At 32.6% G+C, this 20,790-nt stretch overlaps 2 protein-coding genes and 1 long non-coding RNA gene across 3 annotated transcripts in view; all 3 read right to left on the reverse strand.

Moving 5' to 3' along the window:
* LOC111706229 (uncharacterized) overlaps positions 1-5,724 on the reverse strand; it is a gene marked incomplete in the record, with an annotated part of 6,493 nt that extends 769 nt beyond the window's left edge. The window contains 3 exon segments of the mRNA XM_023479049.1: positions 2,469-2,545; positions 5,047-5,103; positions 5,649-5,724. Coding sequence (XP_023334817.1) covers positions 2,469-2,545; positions 5,047-5,103; positions 5,649-5,714 — 200 coding nt within the window.
* Positions 5,725-5,752: 28 nt separating this feature from the next.
* On the reverse strand, positions 5,753-8,743 carry LOC111706230 (uncharacterized). Its single transcript, XR_002766190.1, has 2 exons — positions 8,637-8,743; positions 5,753-7,321 (listed from the first exon to the last, which is right to left on the reverse strand). It is a non-coding gene; the product is annotated as an uncharacterized LOC111706230 (long non-coding RNA).
* Positions 8,744-10,050: 1,307 nt separating this feature from the next.
* LOC111706231 (oxysterols receptor LXR-alpha) lies at positions 10,051-20,784 on the reverse strand. The gene is made up of 12 exons (XM_023479050.1): positions 20,717-20,784; positions 20,418-20,466; positions 16,802-16,902; positions 15,394-15,491; positions 14,478-14,579; positions 14,091-14,218; positions 13,387-13,499; positions 12,768-12,933; positions 12,436-12,525; positions 11,817-11,855; positions 10,610-10,764; positions 10,051-10,196 (listed from the first exon to the last, which is right to left on the reverse strand). Exons 4-11 carry the CDS (start codon positions 15,469-15,471, stop codon positions 10,761-10,763), a joined length of 720 nt encoding a protein of 239 aa, XP_023334818.1. The 5' UTR covers positions 15,472-15,491; positions 16,802-16,902; positions 20,418-20,466; positions 20,717-20,784; the 3' UTR covers positions 10,051-10,196; positions 10,610-10,760.
* Positions 20,785-20,790: the final 6 nt, after the last annotated feature.

Below are 20,790 nucleotides of genomic sequence, written 5' to 3' on the forward strand. Positions count from 1 at the left end.
TGTACAAATCATGTAAATGTTCACAAATTATATGCAGTAGAGTACATTAATACAGTATGTTCCCTAGACTATCCATTTCAATTTCGAATTTTTTAAACTGTTAAATAAACTTTATAATGAATTAGATGAATAAAAACATCATTTGATTTATAGTTATAACGGAAAATCATCGTTTGTAAAGTGAAAGGCATAGAGTCTATGTGAAATGATCATTGGTCAATTATAAAACCAGCCTATTTCATAATTTGGTTTTCTTTTAATATTGATTTTAGATTTTCCCTAAAATGATGTTCCAGGGCCCAAAAGGTCACATAGCACAAATATGTGAAGTACACCTGCAGTATGGAAACAGTACATCAAAATGGCCGTTTTACACTTTTTTCTAGTAAATTCCCCTCTAATATATATTCTATTCTCTATGGTTACGCATATTCGGCAAATAACAAAGACAAAGAAAGAGCCTTTTCTGTGCCGCCTACGCCTAACTCCTTTGGGCTACTGCCTCAGGGTCATTAAAAACAAAACACACACAAATCTTGAAAAGACGACATCTAGTGTCCAATCAGTAATTTTAATTAATCTATGACTGCAGAACGCGCCGAAAGCTTTATTTAGGTTGATACAATGTTCTTTTCAACAAAATTCTGGACTCTACGTGTCTCTCATATTAGCTTACAACATTTATCAACGATTTATCCGGAATTCCAGAGTTCGGAACCTTTTCCAGAATTGAAATCATATTCCGGACCAATGCCGTAAAATGTAAACCGGAATTTCAGTGGATACTAGGGTTTCCAGCGAACGAAAACTTTCGCGAAAAAATGCAAACATTTTCGTTCGTATTTCACAAAATTTTTCGCAAAATTTTTCATTTTTTCGCGAAAATGAAATAAGCAAAAATATGCGAAATTTTCCGAAAACTGTTTTCGCGAGAAAAAAAATCCGCGAAAACTATAAGCGTTGTAGCTGCAACAATTAATTGCGCAGAAAACTTATGGAATTCTCTGATCTAAGAGCTCAGCATTAAAAGTTTTATTATACCATAATTAATAATTTCTCTTCTATATTTTTTTCCGCAAAATGTTTAATAGCTTAAAAAGGTTTATTAAAACATTTTCTTAATTGTTTCGTAAGTACAAATCACTTTAGAGAAACAGAATTAGAAAAAATAATTTTCGAAAGAAAATAATCGACTCATTTAGTTGATTTAAGCGAACGCTCTTGAATAAATGTTATAAAAATGAGGAGCGTTATAGAATAAGATATTATAATAATTATATGTGGGGGGGGGGGATGTTGTTAATCGTTTTTGTAAACGATCGTTTCGTTTTCGGAAAAAACGATCGNTAGACATACATTCAGATCTACAGGGGGTGCAGATAAAGGTGATAAAGGAATGTTTAAACAATTACGTTTATTGCTTAATTGCCGGTTCTATTGGATTGGGAAACCTTTGTCAGAAAACCTGGATATAAAACCCGGATAGAAAACCGGGATAGAAAACCTGGAAAGAAAACCGGGATAGAAAATCTGGAAAGAAAATCTGGTATAGAAAACCTAAATATAAAAACCGGATAGAAAACCTGGATAGAAAACCTGGATAGAAAACCTGGATAGAAAATCTGGATATAAAACCCGGATAGAAAACCTGGATAGAAAACCTGGATAGAAAACCTGGATAGAAAACCTGGATTGAAAACCTGGAAAGAAAACCTGGAAAGAAAACCTGGAAAGAAAACCTGAAAAGAAAACCTGGATAGGCAACCTGGAAAGAAAACCTGGATAGAAAACCTGGAAAGAAAACCTGGATAGAAAACCTGGACAGAAAACCTGGAAAGCAAACCTGGAAAGAAAACCTGGAAAGAAAACCTGGATAGAAACCTTGAAAAGAAAACCTTGAAAAGAAAACCTTGATAGAAAACCTTGATAGAAAACCTGGATAGAAAATCACTGCAAACTAAACAGAAGGAGATGGTGAAGTTCTTGCGTCATAAATAGTACGACTTTGTGACCTCGTAGCTCCTCTAAGTAAGCACCATTAAGAGAAAAGCTAAGGAGTTAAGCCTTTGCCTTATCCCCATATCTTTACAACCCAATGTTGTGGACTTTGCATATTTCAAACTATGAATTTAGATTGATCAAATAATCTAAGCTTGAAATATCAAAGATTTGCACCATCAGATTGAAAAGATATAGGGATTAGAAAATTGAGTTTTTGGCAAAGACTCAATTCCTTTATGTGATTATATGGTTAGAAATTTATAACATTTTTGTTCTACTCAAGAACTCTTCAATTATATGAGCTATGTTCTGCTCAAGAACTCTTCAACTACATGAGCTATCTTCTACTCAAGAACTGTTCAACTACATGAGCTATCTTCTACTCAAGAACTCTTCAAATACATGAGCTATGTTCNCTCTGAAATATTACCTGAAGTTAGTATGAAGATCTGAGTCCTAAATATTACCTGAAGTTATCATGAAGATCTGAGTCCGAAATATCGTCAATGTTTGTGCTGGGGGATATCCCTAGAATAATCTTGGCCTGAAAATATTTATCTAAACAATAAATAACAATTTATGTGTCACTTGTTTACAAAGGTTTCTGTGTGGAGTTCATAGGGTTGTTAATTGTTTTTAAAAACGATAGTTTTCCGTTTCGGTTTCCTTTTTTCCAAAAAAACGACCGCATCGTTTTTCTAAAAACCGATGAGTCACTTGTTTAAAACTTTTAAAAAACAAAAACACAAATTATACAATCGTTTTTTAAACGATTGTTTTTCGATAACGAATCTGAGTTTTATGACAGTTAATTTCATTTTTTTCAGGAAGATAAGTTTATCAATGTTGACTTTATTATTTTTTTTTCGAGAGAGAAATAACCTAAATTTTTACTGACACAAGGATTTTATGATATAAGGGTTTTCCGACCAAAAAATGTATTTTGTCTAAAGAAGGTCGTTAACGAATAATAACGATCGTCAAAAATGAAACACTGCCTACCTTTGATAACGAAACGACGAACTAAAACTAAAAAAGGACTTCTTCACTTTTTAATTTTAAAATCGATCTTTTTCAAAAACGACCGATTTTATCTTCGTCATTTTTTAAAAAATGTGAAAACTATCGTTCCCCAGGAGTTCATACAATTAACAAAACGGTTGAGCCGAGCAAATTTTGTTAGGACCTTAAATTGGTCTAGCTACGAGTCAGGGGAAAATTAGTTCTCAAACTTCGGACAAAATTCTGCGAAACGATTAAAGAGAACTTTTCATGGAAAGTGAACTAAATTTTATTCGCATCATAAAATATAAATAAAATACAACTTTTAATATAAATTGCAAAAGTGGAAAGTTCAAGCAATACAGATAATGAACAAAATCGAAAAGAATGAGAATAAAGATAAATAAATAAATAATCTATTGTGTGAATTTAATCATTGTTATTAATCGTCATAATTTTAGTAAACACACTTCACGGTATAATATTAGTTAAACAGTACACGTCATAATTTTAGTAAACACACTNTTATCACGGTATAATATTAGTTCAACAGTAAAAGCCATAATTTTAAATAAACAGTATTTAGGTCATAATTTTAATAAAAAGTAAAAGCCATCATTTCAGGTAAACATTGCAGGCCCTAACTTAATTTAGTAAACAGTAAACGCCATAATTTTACAGGCTATAACTTTAGATAAATAGTGCAGGCCATAATTTTAGATAGACATATACAGGCCATAATTTCAGAAAAACACTACAGGCCAACATTTTAGATTAACAGTACAAGCCATAGTTTTAGATAAAGCCATAATTTAGGCAACACAGCTAAGGCCATAATTTTAGATAACAGGATAGGCTTTATAGTTTTAGGCAAACAGTACAAGCCATAGTTTTAGGTAAACAGTACAAGCCATAGCTTTAGATACACAGAACAGGCCATAATTTTAGGTAAACAGTACAGGCCATAGTTTTAGATAGACAGAACAGGCCATAATTTTAGTTTAACAGCTGAGGCCATAATTTTAGATAAACAGCACAGGCCATAATTTTAGATAGCAGTACAGGCCATAATATTAGTAAACAACACAGGCCATAACTTCAGTAAACAACACAGGCCATAATTTACAAGCATTACTTGAAACGAACATTTCCACAGAACAGCAAGCAAAGCATTACTTGAAACGAACATTTCCACAGAACAGCAAGCAGTAGTAAATGTTTGATTTTATCGTAAACACAAAACAAAGATTTTGCTGCATTGGTTAAATAAAAATAAAAACATTTCTTAAACTTCTGGAAACCTCAGTTTACAGTTTTATCAATTTGTTTTCAACTTTCTGAAAAGAACTGACGGCGTAATTTTAAGTGACCCTCAACTTTAAATAAAGACAAGTGCGAGTGCGATTCACAACGGTACCAGCTTCCTCTAACCACAATGAGACAGATATCGTCGTTAAATTATCTTTTAAAGTAGTCAAGTTCCTTTATATGGATCTGCTCCATTAATACCCAGAGAAGCCTCAATTGAAAATAATTAATTTTTAGTTAGAAAAATATGAAAATATCATTCTTTCTGGAGGGTGACTTGAAACCAGAAAGCACTGTGTTTTACCCCTAATTTCAATTACTAAAAACCTGAACATTCATTTTATGTTTGATTAATTTTCTTCAAAAATTTCACGAATTTGAATTGCTTGTGTTAAACAAATAAAATGATTTGAATCTAATAAAATCTTAAAAACTGGTTTAGCCTGTACCTTGTGGTGTACGTGGGCCAGCATGTAGTGAAGAATTTATAAAATGTCGTGTTCTTAACTTTTTAAAAATGAAATGCTGCAGATATCTAGTTTTTTAATTAAATGATTATATGGAGCTCTTTGAAACCGTTCCCGCATATTCATGGCAATCTAATTATTTTTGCAATTACTGAGATTTACGTATATAAGTATAAAACCCATTGAAAAATTGTCAAGACGACATTTCAAAAAATCTTTGGGGTAAACTGCATTAGTTCATTCTATAATGATGAATGATGATATTTACCCTATTCTGATCCATGGTTGGTCTGAACGCAGCCATTTTAAAGCTCTTCGCCATCCACTAGACATACATTCAGATCTACAATATTCCACTAAACATACATTTAGATTTACAATATTCCACTAGACATACATTCAGATCTACAATATTCCACTAGGCATACATTCAGATCTACAATATTTCACTAGACATACATTTAGATCTACAATATTCCACTAGACATACATTCAGATCTACAATATTCCACTAGACATACATTAGGGTGCGGTGCAAATTTGATTTTTGCCAAAATAAAATTAACATTTAGTTAAATCTGAAGGGATAACAGTAAGAGAACCCTGTCTTGTTTCGATAGGCATCAAGACCAATTAAAAATTCGGATATTTTTCACCTTGAAAATAGAAATGGAATAAATCCGAATTCATTTTTCCATAATGGATCCAGTTTTTTCTATGATGGTTCCAAAGTCCTCAACCAGTTTTGTTTACTCAATATTCATTTTACTAATCCTAACAACAACTACATGGATTCAATAAGCACTGGTTTATGATTTACGCGTGAGAGAAGTAATTCACGTAGAGTAAAAATACTAAAATTTTATTTACTTCTGCCCTGTTGAATTGAGAGACTATCAAGGGGCGCAGATCTTCCAGATTTAAGACCCTCGACATAACGCAAAAATAACTTCCCTCCTCTTCTAAACAATAACGAATTTAAGTTTACTTTATTGTAAATTTGGATAAATGATTTTACATTTATACAGGCTTTGTTTAAGCTTACATTCAAAAATCACAATAAATCAAAAAACACACAACAAAATAACCATATATAATAATATCAATAACGTAAGAATCTGCTATCTGCATTTATATATGTATACAGGGTGTCTCAATAAACTGGGAATTCAGCGACGATTTTGATATCGTCTGTAAATGATTTTTAAATTTAGTTGGTGCTGCCTAATAGGAAAGCTTTAATCCGTCTACTCGAGTTCAGAAATTGGTTGTTAATTTTTTTATTGCTTACTGTATTGTACTTAATATTAGAAATTCGTTTATACAAACACAATACAGTTTCTCTTCACTGTTTATCTTGCTGAATACAGAACATCATGCAAAGTTTTGTAGAATAACAAACAGTCTTTTACTGTTTACGAAAAATATAATCTAGCAGACGTAACATTATTTTAACCATTAAGATTAGATAACACAACGCTAATTCTTTACAAAGACGAGTTCGAATTCGTCTCTGAATTCCGATGTTTATTGTGCCACCCTGTATCTTGTGTTTAAAAAGTGAAAATGAAAAATTCTAATATCAGTCTGCGGGGATCAAACATGAAGTTTTATAGAAAAAATATTAATTAATCAATCATCACAAAATCTTCGAACTCAAAGAAAACATTCAATCTTAATTCTGGGATTAAATGCAGAAAATTTCAAGAAAAAAAAAATTAGATTTCTTTCAAGGACTAACATGCAATAAGAGCAAGTAACTATTTAGAATTTTCAGCGATGTAATACCAATACGACAATTTTGCAGACTTTGACAGGCTGTACAAAAAATAAAATATTAACGTGAATATTTGATTTATGAATTATACTACTTGTACAATATGTTGCATGGCATGTACGAATTATGTCGGGATATGTACGTATTCTGGATTAGCTAATTAACAGTATAAAACAGCTAAAATTTCTTTAAGAATATTGGATACACAATTCGTTTTTCGTTTTGTACCTTTTAATGAATAACGAGCAGTTTAGAGGTATCTTGAAGCAATGACAATATTTAAATATCCTCAGGTTTAGGTTGATTTCATTTTCACAATTTTCTTACAGAGTTTTCATTCTTGCCATTTCAATCTACACATGGAAGACAAAATTTTAAATTTATAACAGATTTTGAAATTTACAATAGTGATACATTTTAAATTCATGTTATTTCAACAATTTAAGACGACATTTTTTATCTGCAGGAATGTCTATCGTATACAATTGTAAGTATGACAACTGTACCATAAAACTCTAAGATAGTTGTTATAAATGCACTTGGTTAAATCACGGGAATGAGTTTAACCGCTGATATCTATCTTATTCTTGGATAAAATATCATGAAGTTTAACCCCTGATATCTATCTTATTCTTGGATAAAATATCATGAAGTTTAACCCCTGATATCTATCTTATTCTTGGATAAAATATCGTGAAGTTGGCGACATTTACTGATTAATCTCATTCCAGAGGCAAATTTAGATCTTCCATGCTCTCGCCCATGTCTAAATACAGAATTCATCAATATAATAAAACAAGACATATGTATACATGTTCCCTATGGCCGGCAAGACGAGTGGACAAAATTAAAACATTAAAAATATCATTGTGCAATGATAGTAAAAGTGGAAAGCTTAGAAGCTGGTATTTATTAAAACAATAAAAATATCATTGTGCACTGAGAGTTAAAGTGGAAAGCTAAGAACATTGTATTTATTAAAACAATAAAAATATTAGGGTGCAATGAGAGTACAAATGGAAAGCTAAGAAGCTGGTATTTATTAAAACAATAAAATTATAATTGTGCAATGAGAGTACAAGTGGAAAGCTAAGAACATAGTATTTATAAAAACAATAAAAATATCATTGTGCAATGAGAGTACAAGTGGAAAGCTAAGAACATGGTATCTATTAAAACAATAAAATTATCAGGGTGCAATGAGAGTGCAAGTGGAAAGCTAAGAACATGGTATCTATTAAAACAATAAAATTATCAGGGTGCAATGAGAGTGCAAGTGGAAAGCTAAGAAGCTAGTATCTATTAAAACAATATAAAAATATCAGGGTGCAATGGAGAGTACAAGTGGAAAGCTAAGAAGCTGGTATCTATTAAAACAATATAAAAATATCAGGGTGCAATGGAGAGTACAAGTGGAAAGCTAAGAACATGGTATTTATTAAACAATAAAATTATAATTGTGCAATGAGAGTACAAGTGGAAAGCTAAGAACATGGTATTTATTAAAACAATAAAATTATAATTGTGCAATGAGAGTACAAGTGGAAAGCTAAGAACATGGTATTTATTAAAACAATAAAATTATCAGGGTGCAATGAGAGTACAAGTGGAAAGCTTAGAAGCTGGTATTTATTAAAACAATAAAAATATCAGGGTGCAATGAGAGTACAAGTGGAAAGCTAAGAAATGAGTGAAAAAATTATATTCTTTAAAGATTTTATACTACTAAATGCGGATTTGCAGTTTTGGTCGGAAAATAACGAGACATTAGAGACATAAAGATTAAAGAATTTTAACTCCATTTCCTAGAATTCAGAGAAAAATTTCCCTTTATTCTTAGAAAAAAAACTTTAAACTTTCAAGTCGGACAGGTTGTGTTTAGAAATTCCAAAATAAATAATAATAATAAAAAAGAGTCTAATAGCTTAAACACAAAAACTATAATTTTACCCCTTGCATTGACGTCAAAAAAGTATTGAAAAATTAGAACTGAAATTATCCTCTCAATACTTTTGAGTTGAAGAAAAATAAGGGATTGAACCCTGATTATTCATGTCTTGAAATATAAAGTATTGTCTAACCTGTGGTTGAGGTAGCTGTGAAGGAGTTCAGCTAGACTAGTCTGAATCTGTTCAACTCGAGCTCTGCAAAACAAATAAAACATTATTTATATAATTTTAGTTTTTTTTCCAGTGGCCCAAATTAATATTCATTCAGTATAGTGTTGGATCCGGGATCCGCATATTATTGCGGTCCCGGATCCAGGGAGCTAACACACGGGCAGACGTAGTACACTTGAATTTCCGAGCCGGGTCAACCTTTCCGGTCCCAAAGTAACGTACCGAGCTCTATGGACAGGACTAGCCGGTGCAACAAGGTTGACACGGTCAGACTTTATTCTTAATGTAGGTTCAATTTACTTTTACCAAAGGGGCAGAGGTGCGTGAAAATGATACATATCTGGATCCGGATCCAGACCCGAACACTTTATTTATGGAGATGACCCATGTCTGGACATCATCCTAGTTTCTGGCTTGGGACTAATAAACCTATTCAGGTGTACAAAAAATCCTCTTTTTTTTGGGGGGGGGGGGAAAGNGTGAATTTTTTTCCCGCAAAACAGATTAATGCTAAATTTCGCGAAAGAAGCGAACATTTTTATAAATTTTCGCGAAATTGTCGCATATTTTTTCCCCTGAAATTCCGCATCGTTTTCGCTGTCTTTCGAAAAATTCATTTTCGCGAAATTTCAATGATATATGCTATGAAGAAAAAACTCACCGGGATGCGAAATACGAAAAAAAAATTCGCGAAATTTCGCTTTTTTGTGAAGTTTTCTTTCGCTGGAAACCGCTTCTAATCTGGACAAACTGTTCTATTTCATTAATGCTTTTAGATATGAACAAATAGTAAATGAAAGATATGAAAATTATGCGTAATTATTGATCACAATTATTAGTATTATTATTAACATTAACTTTCTACTTTAAATGTCCCGATAATTTCCTTGAATTTGAACAAGAAAAGAGCGGAATTCACGGAAATATTTTTATCTTTTACGGATCTATCTTTGAATAATGTCGGAACTATTGTGTGAGTATTGTCTATCTTGAACGCTTGATCTCGATATCCAATCAATGCTTGATCCCTCAACTAAATATATTCAGGATATGAGGTTTCATACTGTAATTAGTTAAAACAAACAAAATCAATAACTCTCTTTAAAATCCAAACACTTGTAACCTGTTATAATTAATATCATTTAGAAATTTTATCCAACTCAAAACTACTTATTTTCAATATATTTTTACAACACGGACATAAAAATGTTAACAAAACAAATCCCGATATTTCTAATATATGCAATGGATAAACTTCACAATTTTTTACAAAAAATGTTGTCTCTCAAAATCTTAGTAATTCCAGAGACTCTGGAGACTTCTATAAAATGGAATTTAGTCTCTTTCAACAATAAAAGTTAATTTTTTCATTAAATAAAAATTAAGAGAAAGGCTAAAATTTCACCTCCGGCCAAGATCCAATCTTGTTAAGAAGCCTGCAGAAGTCCTGCTCCGCCTCCTCGGTTTGAAGAAAGGGCGTGGCAAAGAATTGAGAATATTTCAGTCTTTTCTCATCCAAACCTGATAAACATTTCAGTTATGGCTAAAATACAAAACCGACATGATTTCCCCCTCTAATTTTGTGCTTAGGGGACTAGTGAAAACGGGTAAAAATGCTTAGATCCTTGTCTATTTTGTGAAAATGACTTCAGGCTGAACAAACATTTAAGAAAATCCGCATCAGTTGGCAACGCAGGCCTGAAGAATTATGGCCAAGCAATCGGCTATCCCAGACCAACAATAATAAAAAAATGTATACCTCCTTTTCCCAAATTAGAAATTGAAACCCATTATCCCTCCCTTTCAGAAGAATTAAGCTGCTAGGGTTTCAAATCGGAATTCCGTTGCGCGAAACTGCTCTCGTATAGCGCGAAATTGTGCGGAATTGCGCGCAAGTAAAATCCACTTGCGTTGGACACCCCAATGAAACTGACCTACGCACTCCAAACTCTTGAGTTTACGATCCAACTTCTCCACCTCACCAGAACCCAGGAGACCAGACAACTGCTTGCTCCAGTTCAACTCAGGGTTGAAGAACGTAGAGATCTTCAACTTGATCAGGATAGGGATATTCTTTGTAAGAATCTAAAATATATGGATACTCTTGGTTAGAATCATAAATATAATAACTTACTACTTAATTTTAAAAATGTATGGATATGGATATTCTTGGTTAGAATCTAGAATATATGGATATTCTTGGTTATAATCAAGAATGTATGGATATGGATATTCTTGGTTAGAATCTAGAATATATGGATGGGGATATTTTTGGTTAAAATCTAAAATATTTGGATTGGGATATTCTTGGTTAGAATCTAGAATATATGGATAGGGATATTCTTGGTTAGAATCTAGAATATATGGATTGGGATATTCTTGGTTAAAATCTAGAAAATATGGATATTCTTGGTTAGAATCTAAAATATATGGATAGGGATATTCTTGGTTAAAATCTAGAAAATATGGATATGGATATTATTGGTTAGAATCTAAAACATGGATAGGGATATTCTTCGTTAAATCTAGAATAAATGGATATGGATATTCTCGGTCAGAATCTAGAATACATGGATAGGGATATTCTTGGTTAGAATCTATAATATATGGATATGGATATTATTGGTTAGAATCTAGAATATATGGATATTCTTGGTTAGAATATAGAATATATGGATAGGGATATTCTTGGTTAGAATCAAGAATATATGGATAGAGATATTCTTGGTTAAAATCTAGATCATATGGATTTGGATATTCTTAATTAGAATCTAGAATATATGGATACGGATATTCTTGGTTGGAATGTAGAATATATGATTATTCTTGGTTAAAATGTAGAATATATGGCTAGGGATTTTATTGGTCAGAATCTAAAAATATAAAATATAAAATATATGGATATAGATATTCTTGGTTAGAATCTAGAATTTATGGATATAGATATTCTTAGTTAGAATCTAGAATATAAGGATATGGAAATTCTTGGCTAGAATCTAGAATATATGGATATGGATATTCTTGGTTGGAATGTAGAAAATATGAATATTCTTGGTTAGAATGTAGAATATATGGGTATGGATATTCTTGATTAGAATCTAGAATATATGGATAGGGATATTCTTGGTTAGAATCTAAAAATCCCTGTCTTGTTTTGAAAGCTGCTGCAGTTCACGTAACCTTTATAAAAACAATAATTATTAAAATTAGAAACTACGTAGGTTCAGAAAATAAGTTTATTTTTCAAGTGTAAAAAAATCAATTCTTATCTCCTTTCTCCAAAAATATTTGTTTAATATCTATATATATCCTTGGGACTGATTGCTTCATAAGACAACAAAATTTAAAAGGTTTCTATTCAAAGATTGGACCACAAGTGCAACCACTATCGAAGTCAAACTTAAACCGAACCATAAATCACGTTTACGATATTGGTGCAGTTCTAAAGATTACAACAGAAACTATTTAGTTGGGCTAAGGGTAGAGAGTATTTGAAAACAAGAGGAAATATTGCCTGGGGTGTTAATGATAACTTTATCTATAAATCAAATATCCTAGAAGGGGGAAGGATATGGGAAGGGGGAGGGGAAGGAGATTGGAAGGGACAGAATTTCTTTTCACCTGTAAATGATGTCGCTTTAAAATTTACATATTTTCAGAGGATAAATTTCAAGCAGAACTCCAGAATTGTGTTTAAAAAAAACAACAACTCATTACTTCAGAGATGATGAGCGTAAAAGCGTCAAGTTTGATATTTTACCTTAATGCGAAGTTTTTAGTTCTGAGTTTCATAGTTCCGGCCAGCTGTGCTAAACCAACCTCAGATAACATGGAACCAAATGCCACCATTCTAAATATTCAGTTAGCAGTTAGAGTCAGACGAAAGTTTAATATGGACCAGATAATGGTATTTATTGCTTACAAAAAAATGTCCTCTCGTATTCTTCCGTTATTAATTTTTAATTGTTCAAAACCAATACATTTACGGTAAACGCTGAACAATTTTAAAAATCCTTTTACTTTTCTGTTAAATCCGTGCACTTCTCTGTAAAAATAAGCAATAAGGAGAGGTGGAGGGGGGGGGGGGGTCGCCTGAAAATTTCCCGTATAAGCGTAGTATCCATATCATTAACTTTACTCGTCTCCCAGAAGTCTGATATCTCGACGAGCTCGTTGATCAGAACCAGCTCCGTCTCCGAGATGAAAATGCTCGAGGATTCTCCAGATAAGCTCGGTGGATTCGAAACCTCATCGTAATCTAAAACCAGCAAAATATAGAATCATATTTTAATATTTCCTCTTACAATAATGTTAGAGGACCCCAGGGAAGATTTGCATTTAGAGAAAAAATGTTATTTTACTTAAAAATGTTCCATTTGAATCCATATCTTGCGACGACAGTTCCAACTGACCTCTTTTTTTTACCGTTTCATCACAATTTTCGATTATATCAATGTACGCGTATTACAAATATCAAGGTTAGAATAGAAACTGAATATTACTATTTTTCCTTTTTTTCAAATAAAAAATATTACAGAATTTAATGAAAATTTACATCATCAATTAAAGATGGTTAAATAATGCTTTCAAAACACAAATTTACGGAAAATTTGTTCAAAATTCATTGGTACAACATTAACTTGGTAAATAATTATTCGTAAGAAACCAGATCCTATGTAAGTGGGACCTGGAGCTGGTAAAGAGTACCCACCTATGCTGTTTCGTTTCTGTTTTCCCTCTTTACCCTCGGATGATTTTAATTTCTTCTCTGTATCCGTTAGAACCCAGGAAGTTTTCATACCAGCATCCTCACATAGCCGGTACCTTAACAAGCAATCAATCTTTCAAAATATCTTTATGTCGATATTTCATTAAATAAAGGGAGCCGCAAGTTTATAATGGTAATGGGGAGTAGTAAGTTTATAATGGTAATAGGGAGTAGTAAGTTTATAATGGTAATAGGGAGTAGTAAGTNTATGATATAATATATATTCTATTATTCCATCCAATGCGATCCAAAAAATTGATTAATAGAAATGCAGGGCAGAAACTCACCATGCTCGTAAACAAATGTAAGTGCGATGTCAAGTTGAAGAAAAAATTTCATACTGCAGAATGCATTTTGCAAGGGTGTAGTTTTTCTGTAAATCATAATTTATCTCTTTTATTGATTACTAATATTTACATCTAATACATTGTACAACCCCATATGCAATACATATTTCTGAAGAATGTACACGTACACAAAAAAACTTGCCGAAGTTCACAATGACACAGAAAGTGTATTTTCCGTCACAAAATGCTCTTTCAAGCCCAAACCAACCAGGATCAAAGATGGCACTATATTGATCTTTGCCTCTACCAACCCTGTACAGTGTACACTTGCATTACTGAAACTAAAACTACAAAACTGACCTGCAATACTGGCATTGTTTCCTCGTTTTCGAGTTTACTTCACAGTTTCCATTCTTGACGCAGAAATACGCTTTATTTGCCCCGCTGTTAACGGAACGCCGGAAGAAAGCTCGACAGGAGGCGCAAACCTAAATTAATTAGTATTGTTAAACACCAGCTGAAGTAACCGGCGTTGACCGTGGAATTTAAAAAAATCGAATTTTGGAAGAAAAATAAACGATTTAAAAATATTCTTATTTTAGAAGAAAAACAAATTTCGTATTTCTTTGCCTATGTCACCCCTGGGGTACTCAAGGGTCCCCTCATAAAATGTCGGTCCATTGAGTCGAGCTATAGGGAACATATATACGAATGTCTTGTTTTGTTATGTATATATATCAAGATCACCTGTCCACCGTAATAACTGTGTCTTCCCGCCTCCTCCCCGCACACTTTACAAGCTCGGAATATGTCGTCATCATTCTCATCTTTTCTTCTTCTTTTAATTCCCTAAATTAAAAAAACTGATTTTTAGGGAGTTTACAGTGCTACTAAAACTGACACATTTATTCCTTTCTCATGAGTTTTCAAAATATGTTGTGATAGAATAAGGATTTAAATCCCTTTATCATTCTTTTGTGCGAGTGCTTTTCAGTATTTAACAGTGGTCTTCCCATATATATCTACCGATTAATCTGAGTAGCCCCACCCCAATCAGAAATATGTATACAAGTGAGAAAATAGAAGTAGTCTCAAATTCATAGAACTATAATATAAAAAAATTGAAGTATTCCCCCTAAAAAGAAGGTGATATTATTGTATTTGAAGAGTATTTATTATGATTATAGCCTATTATCACAACAACATTATTATTTTTCATAACTATAAAGTTCACCTATTGCTAAAATAGTCATATTATTATGAAGTAGTATGAACTTTAGTAGGTTTCAACTACTTTCAAATTGAAAAACCCAAAAAAGCCCAAAACAAACAAAAACAATAAAACCAAAAAAACAATAAATCCACTGGGCTGGGTTTATCCAACCCTGGATGGATTCTTCTAATCCCTTAATAAACTTACCTTTCATGAAGAATATTAGATAAACCAATCTATGGGAGAGGTTCTGATCCTTCTAATCCCTCCATAAACTAATCTTTGGGGGAGGATCTTATCCTTCTAATCCTTCCGTAAACTAATCTTTGGGGGAGAATCTTATCCTTCTAGTCCCTCCAAACTAATCTTTGGGGGAGGATCTTATCCTTCTAATCCCTCCAAACTAATCTTTGGGGGAGGATCTTATCCTTCTAGTCCCTCCAAACTAACCTTTGGGGGAGGATCTGATCCTTCTAATCCCTCTTTTAATCCTCGCTTTCCTCCAGGCTTGCGTTGTGGCAGAATCATCGGCTTAGGAACTCCTACAGCTGGAAATAAAGGATTAAATACTAGTCAACTGACAGTATAATTATACCAGCTGTTTCAAGCTTCAAATTTAAAAACACAATAATATTTCATTAAAACAGGGACTTTAATATCAATTAAATGACTTAATTTCCTACTTTTTTAATCTTCAAAAATAGTTAGTTTGAAGTAGTACTTTAGTGATCGCCTTTCATATCAATAAAATCATGACGATTGTCTATTAGAGCTTTGATTTCTAATAAGCTTAAAAACTTATTGAAAAATCTATTTCTGAAATTTAATATTTCAATCACAGATGCACGAAATTTAAATTACAATTATAAAAATCTTATCCAGATGTGTACTGCTTATCCCATCTGTAGTTCATAACAATGCAAAATAATAAGTAACCCTTAATTTATCTGTACCTTCAACTAACAAACATTAATCAACTTAATTAAATCAAACAACAGTTTAGAAGGAATATTTCCCATTAGAATTTACAATTTCTATTTGTTTACAACTTTATGTTGTAATGTAACTCGGATGTGAAATTATAACTTAAGTAGAAAGTCGTCTTTATTATATTGATTTATACGGCGACCACTGTATCCCTAAAAACTACCTAACGTGGATAAAGGTCCTTATAAACTATCTAAAGTAGATAAAAAGTCCCTATAAACTACCTGAAGTAGATAAAAAGTCCCTATAAACTACCTGAAGTAGATGAAAAGTCCCTATAAACTACATGGTCCCTAAGGTCTCTATAAAATAACCTGAAGTGCATGAAAGGTCCCTTTCAATTGCCTGAAGTAGATGCAAGGGCCCTATAAAACAACCTGAAGTAAATGAATGGTCCCTAAGGTCCCTTTTAACTACCAGAAGTAGATGAGAGGTCCCTAAAACTATCCAAAGTAGATGAAACGTCCCTAAAAATAATCTACGTGGATGAAGGGTTCCTGACAACTACTGAAATAGATGAAAGGTCCCTAAGGTCCCTATTAACTACCTGAAGTGAATGAAAGGTCCCTATAAATTACCTGAAGTGGATGAAAGGTCCTTTTGAACTATCTGAAGTAGATAAAAAGTCACTATAACTACCTGAAGTAGATGAAAGGTCCCTAAGGTCCCTATAAACTACCTGAAGTGGATTACAAGGTCCCTAAGGTCCCTATTAACTACCTGAAGTGGATGAAAGGTCCCTAAGGTCCCTATAAACTACCTGAAGTGAATGAAAGGTCCCTAAGGTCCCTATAAAATACCTAAAGTGGATGAAAAGTCCCTATTAACTACCTGAAACGGATGAAAGGTCCTTAAGGTCCCTATAAACTACCTGAAGTGGATGAAAGGTCCCTACTATGTGCTTGGAATGAAAGCAGATCTTCATAATGAAGTGGAGAACCATCTGGGAGTTTCTGAAGCACTCTCTCACCACTAGAATATAAAGTCATTAATAAAACGACAAATATCTATAAAATCAGAGTTTTTAACAAATGTATAAACTACATAGGATAAAATAGCACCCTCATCTCCAATAGTTCTCGTCTTAAATCTAATTAATTGAAATGTTTTGTTATCATTATTCAAGTTAGGTGGAAAAAATAATCAAAACAGCCAAGAGCTATTTTCCACCTAATTTCTTATTACTTGTTATATTAAAATAATTATCAATTTGTAAGTGTAAAATCGTTCTGGTTACACAACTACATATACTTTAGCAATTTTTCTTTCCTCCCTTCCTCCACTAGTAGAGGGGATATAAGTTCCAAAACTAACACTTGGCCCATTTCTAAAACTAATTATGAAATGGGCCAAATCTGCAAAGTTATCTTTTTCAAGAGTATATATCTTTAAATCCAAGACGAGTAGAACAAAATTACAACATATATTTTTAAAAAAATGGCTAAAAATATATATTGAAATAATAAATGTCAATTTCAAACTTATAATAAGGTGAGAGAATTAGTTCTTAATGATTCTTGATTTCATTTTCGAACATATCCCTATTTTGAAACAATTACCGGATTTCAGCTCATGTCGCGTTTTCGGCACATATCCTGGTTTTGAGACAATTACCAGAATTCATATCAATGTCAATTTTTAAGCATTTACGCACTTACGTAACAAAACAAGATTTTTTGATAAGGTAAAATATAAACAAAATAGGAAATAAAAAGAACCGGTTCTTAANAAAGCTAACGAGATGTTGAAGTTAGTTTAAAATGCTTGAAAATAAATCATCGAGATTCTCTAATTTAACAGTTATGAAAGTGAGATTTGTTTTGATTTGTGGATTATACTTATAAACGGGAAAGTGGGGTTTGACTCGAAAACGCGACAATGTTTCAAATTTAGGATATGTTCCAAAATGGAAAACCTAACATTGTCTTGAAAACGGTCAAGAGATTTAATTTAAAAAGAACTCTTATTATAATTTCAATTTTTTTAAAAGTTTACAAATGTATCATTTACTCTCAGATAAATTAGAATCAATGGAAATTTAAACCCCCGAGGGATTCAATGATAAACCCGAGGGCGTAATTTGTCAGAGAGTAAATGACATTCCTTTGTAAAAAATAACAAATCATTTTTATTATTTATTTTTATTTTTGAAAGGGGCGGGATTAAATGAAAAATGTTGCATACCATAAAACCAGCTTTTTATAAAGGTATGGGAATTGTTGTCCTCGTCACGTTTAATAAAATGTTGGTTATAGTTTTTATTTTCGACTTTTACTCTGGATATGGGCCGGGATCCAAAAAACCCAGTCCTACAATTTGTGACCATTTCTAACACTCAGTGTTAGAAATTGGCCAAGTGTTAGTTTTGGAACTAATGTCCCTTGTAGTAGTAGTTTTTGCTTAGTAGGACTTCGTCCCGAAAGATAAAGATAAAAAACTTTTTATCATGTTAGTGCTGAATCTTCTTTTATTTAAACCTCTTGCTGCCTAATAGGCCTGATAGGCCTAATATGCCTAATATGCACTGTAGAGGGTTAATGAAAAAACATTTGAATAAACATCAAAAATTTTACCGAATTAAAACTCAGAATTACTCCTATTGCCCTTTCTTTAACATACAAAATTCAATGTTCAAATTTAAATTTCCCAAAAATTTACAAGATTACAGGGGGCGTAATTTTCAGTGATTCTACATTATTGGAGTGGCATGTATTATTCACAACTATACCGGTAAAAGCTTTATATGATCAAAAATTAATCAGATTTTAAAAGTGAATTATTTAAAACTGTAATTTGCCGGAGGAAATTGACAGAATAGAACACTTAAAGTAAGTAAAATAATCATATCTTCTACATTATTGAAAAGAAAAAAGTTCCAGGGATACTGCTAAGTAAAATAATCATATCTTCTACATTATTGAAAAGAAAAAAGTTCCAGGGATACTGCTGTGATTCTATTGTACCCCTCATTAAATGAAGTCAATTTAATCCCAACAACAGAGGTACCTCCTTTCGTATTTTGAGCATTTAACAAGAGTTAAGCGGAAAAAACCCTAATTTAAAACAGTATAAGACAATAAATGGCAATATCTTAAAAATCAGTATTTTTATTTGCAAGCAGAATAAGTCTTTTTTCGGGTGGTGAGGGGGTACTTTACTACAGGAGAAACAAAGATTTTTATGGAGGGGGGAGGGAAGAAATTATTTTTGGTAAAAGCTGAGATCAAATTCCTCCCCGATTTCTTTAAAATTTATACCCCTGGTTTAGGTGACTGTATAGATTAAAATTACTTTAAATAAGCTGGGATGTCAGAAACAACAATTATTACTAATTAATTCCAGGCGGACAAAAGGCAACAAATACTAACAAAAATAATTTAGCTTCCCTGCGATGGTAATTATAGTCTTTTTCTGATTATTATCAAATCCTCAATATTCTAATTTCAAACAATTAAGTATAATTATTTTACAGCTTACGTTCTATTAAAAAAACAATTTTCTTCTTACACTCAGAAATTGAATTTCCGCTAAATATACAAATCATTCATGCGCTATGTGCAAGAAAAGAATTTAAATGCAAAACTGACATTCTGACGGTATACAAAATAAATATGTATGGTTGTGTGGGGAGGGGAAGGTTGGGGTAGGGTTAATTTAAAAAGAGGTAGGGTTTGGGATTTGCGAATAATAGAATTTATTTTTTTACTTTACAGTAAAATTTTGCTCCGCTGATCCATAAGAGGGGATCGAATACACGGAAATCAGATGATCCTGGATCCATTACAGGGGAGAAGTTTTCGGAATCAGCTAATCCTTAAAAAGGGATTAATCTCGAATATCAGTTGATCCTTTGAAGGGGATTAGTATGCAATTAAACTGATCTATAAAAGGGAATCGGATCTGCATAATCAGCTGATCCGTACAAGGGAAATGAGTCTACTAAATCAAATGATCCAAAGGGGAATCGTATAAAAAAATCCGCTGATCCATTAAAAGGGATCAGCCTACATAATCACCTGATCCATTAAAGGGCCTCAGTCTACAAAATCAGCTGATCCATTAATGGGGATCAGTTTACAAAATCAGCTGACCAATTTAGGGGATAAGTCATCAGAATCATATGATTCTTTAATGGGGAATAGTGTGCCAATAAGCTGATTTATCAAAGGCATCAGTCTAAAAAACCTGCTGATGTAAAATCAATCGTATAAATAAAAAATTGTAATCTATATTTGTCTGTTTGTTTGTCCGATCATAACTCAGGAACCCCTTGGCTGATTTGCCTCAAATTTTTATTGGGGATCTCTGTGGGACCACGAGAATGTTCTTAGCTTGGTTTTGAAATTCTAAATTGAGTGGGTCCACTTGTCTTAAGAAAAAAGCTAAATCGTAATTAAGGACAAAGCGCGGGTAATCGGTGGGATTAACAATAACTACCCTGGGCAATGCTGGGTTCCCAAGCTAGAATAATATTTAATTCCCTATACCTGATACTACGGATTAAGTCGGTTTGATTAATCTTCTGAGCAGCATGAGCTGAAGAGAAAACAAATAATTGTTTAGTGAAAGTGGCAAACCCCTGTCAGTGTCCTTTAATTTAAAATATAAAATTCGTCCCATGTGCAAAGGGACTGAAACCCCCGTGGGAAAAATAGACGATACTTTGGCTTAGCCCATTGTCCGCATAGCCTATTGATTGGTTTAGCCTTTCTGACATTATTTAAATACCAACACTGAGACTGAGCCAAATTTATATTTATATAATTTAGAAAGATGTATTCTCTGCCTGCTGATAAGCTTGGACGTCCTCCTGGTGTCAGATTTAGACTAGGCTGTCGATTCAGTGCATCCTGAAAAAAA

The sequence above is a fragment of the Eurytemora carolleeae genome, unplaced genomic scaffold (assembly GCF_000591075.1).
Source record: "Eurytemora carolleeae unplaced genomic scaffold, Eaff_2.0 scaffold501, whole genome shotgun sequence".
NCBI lineage: Eukaryota > Metazoa > Arthropoda > Copepoda > Calanoida > Temoridae > Eurytemora > Eurytemora carolleeae.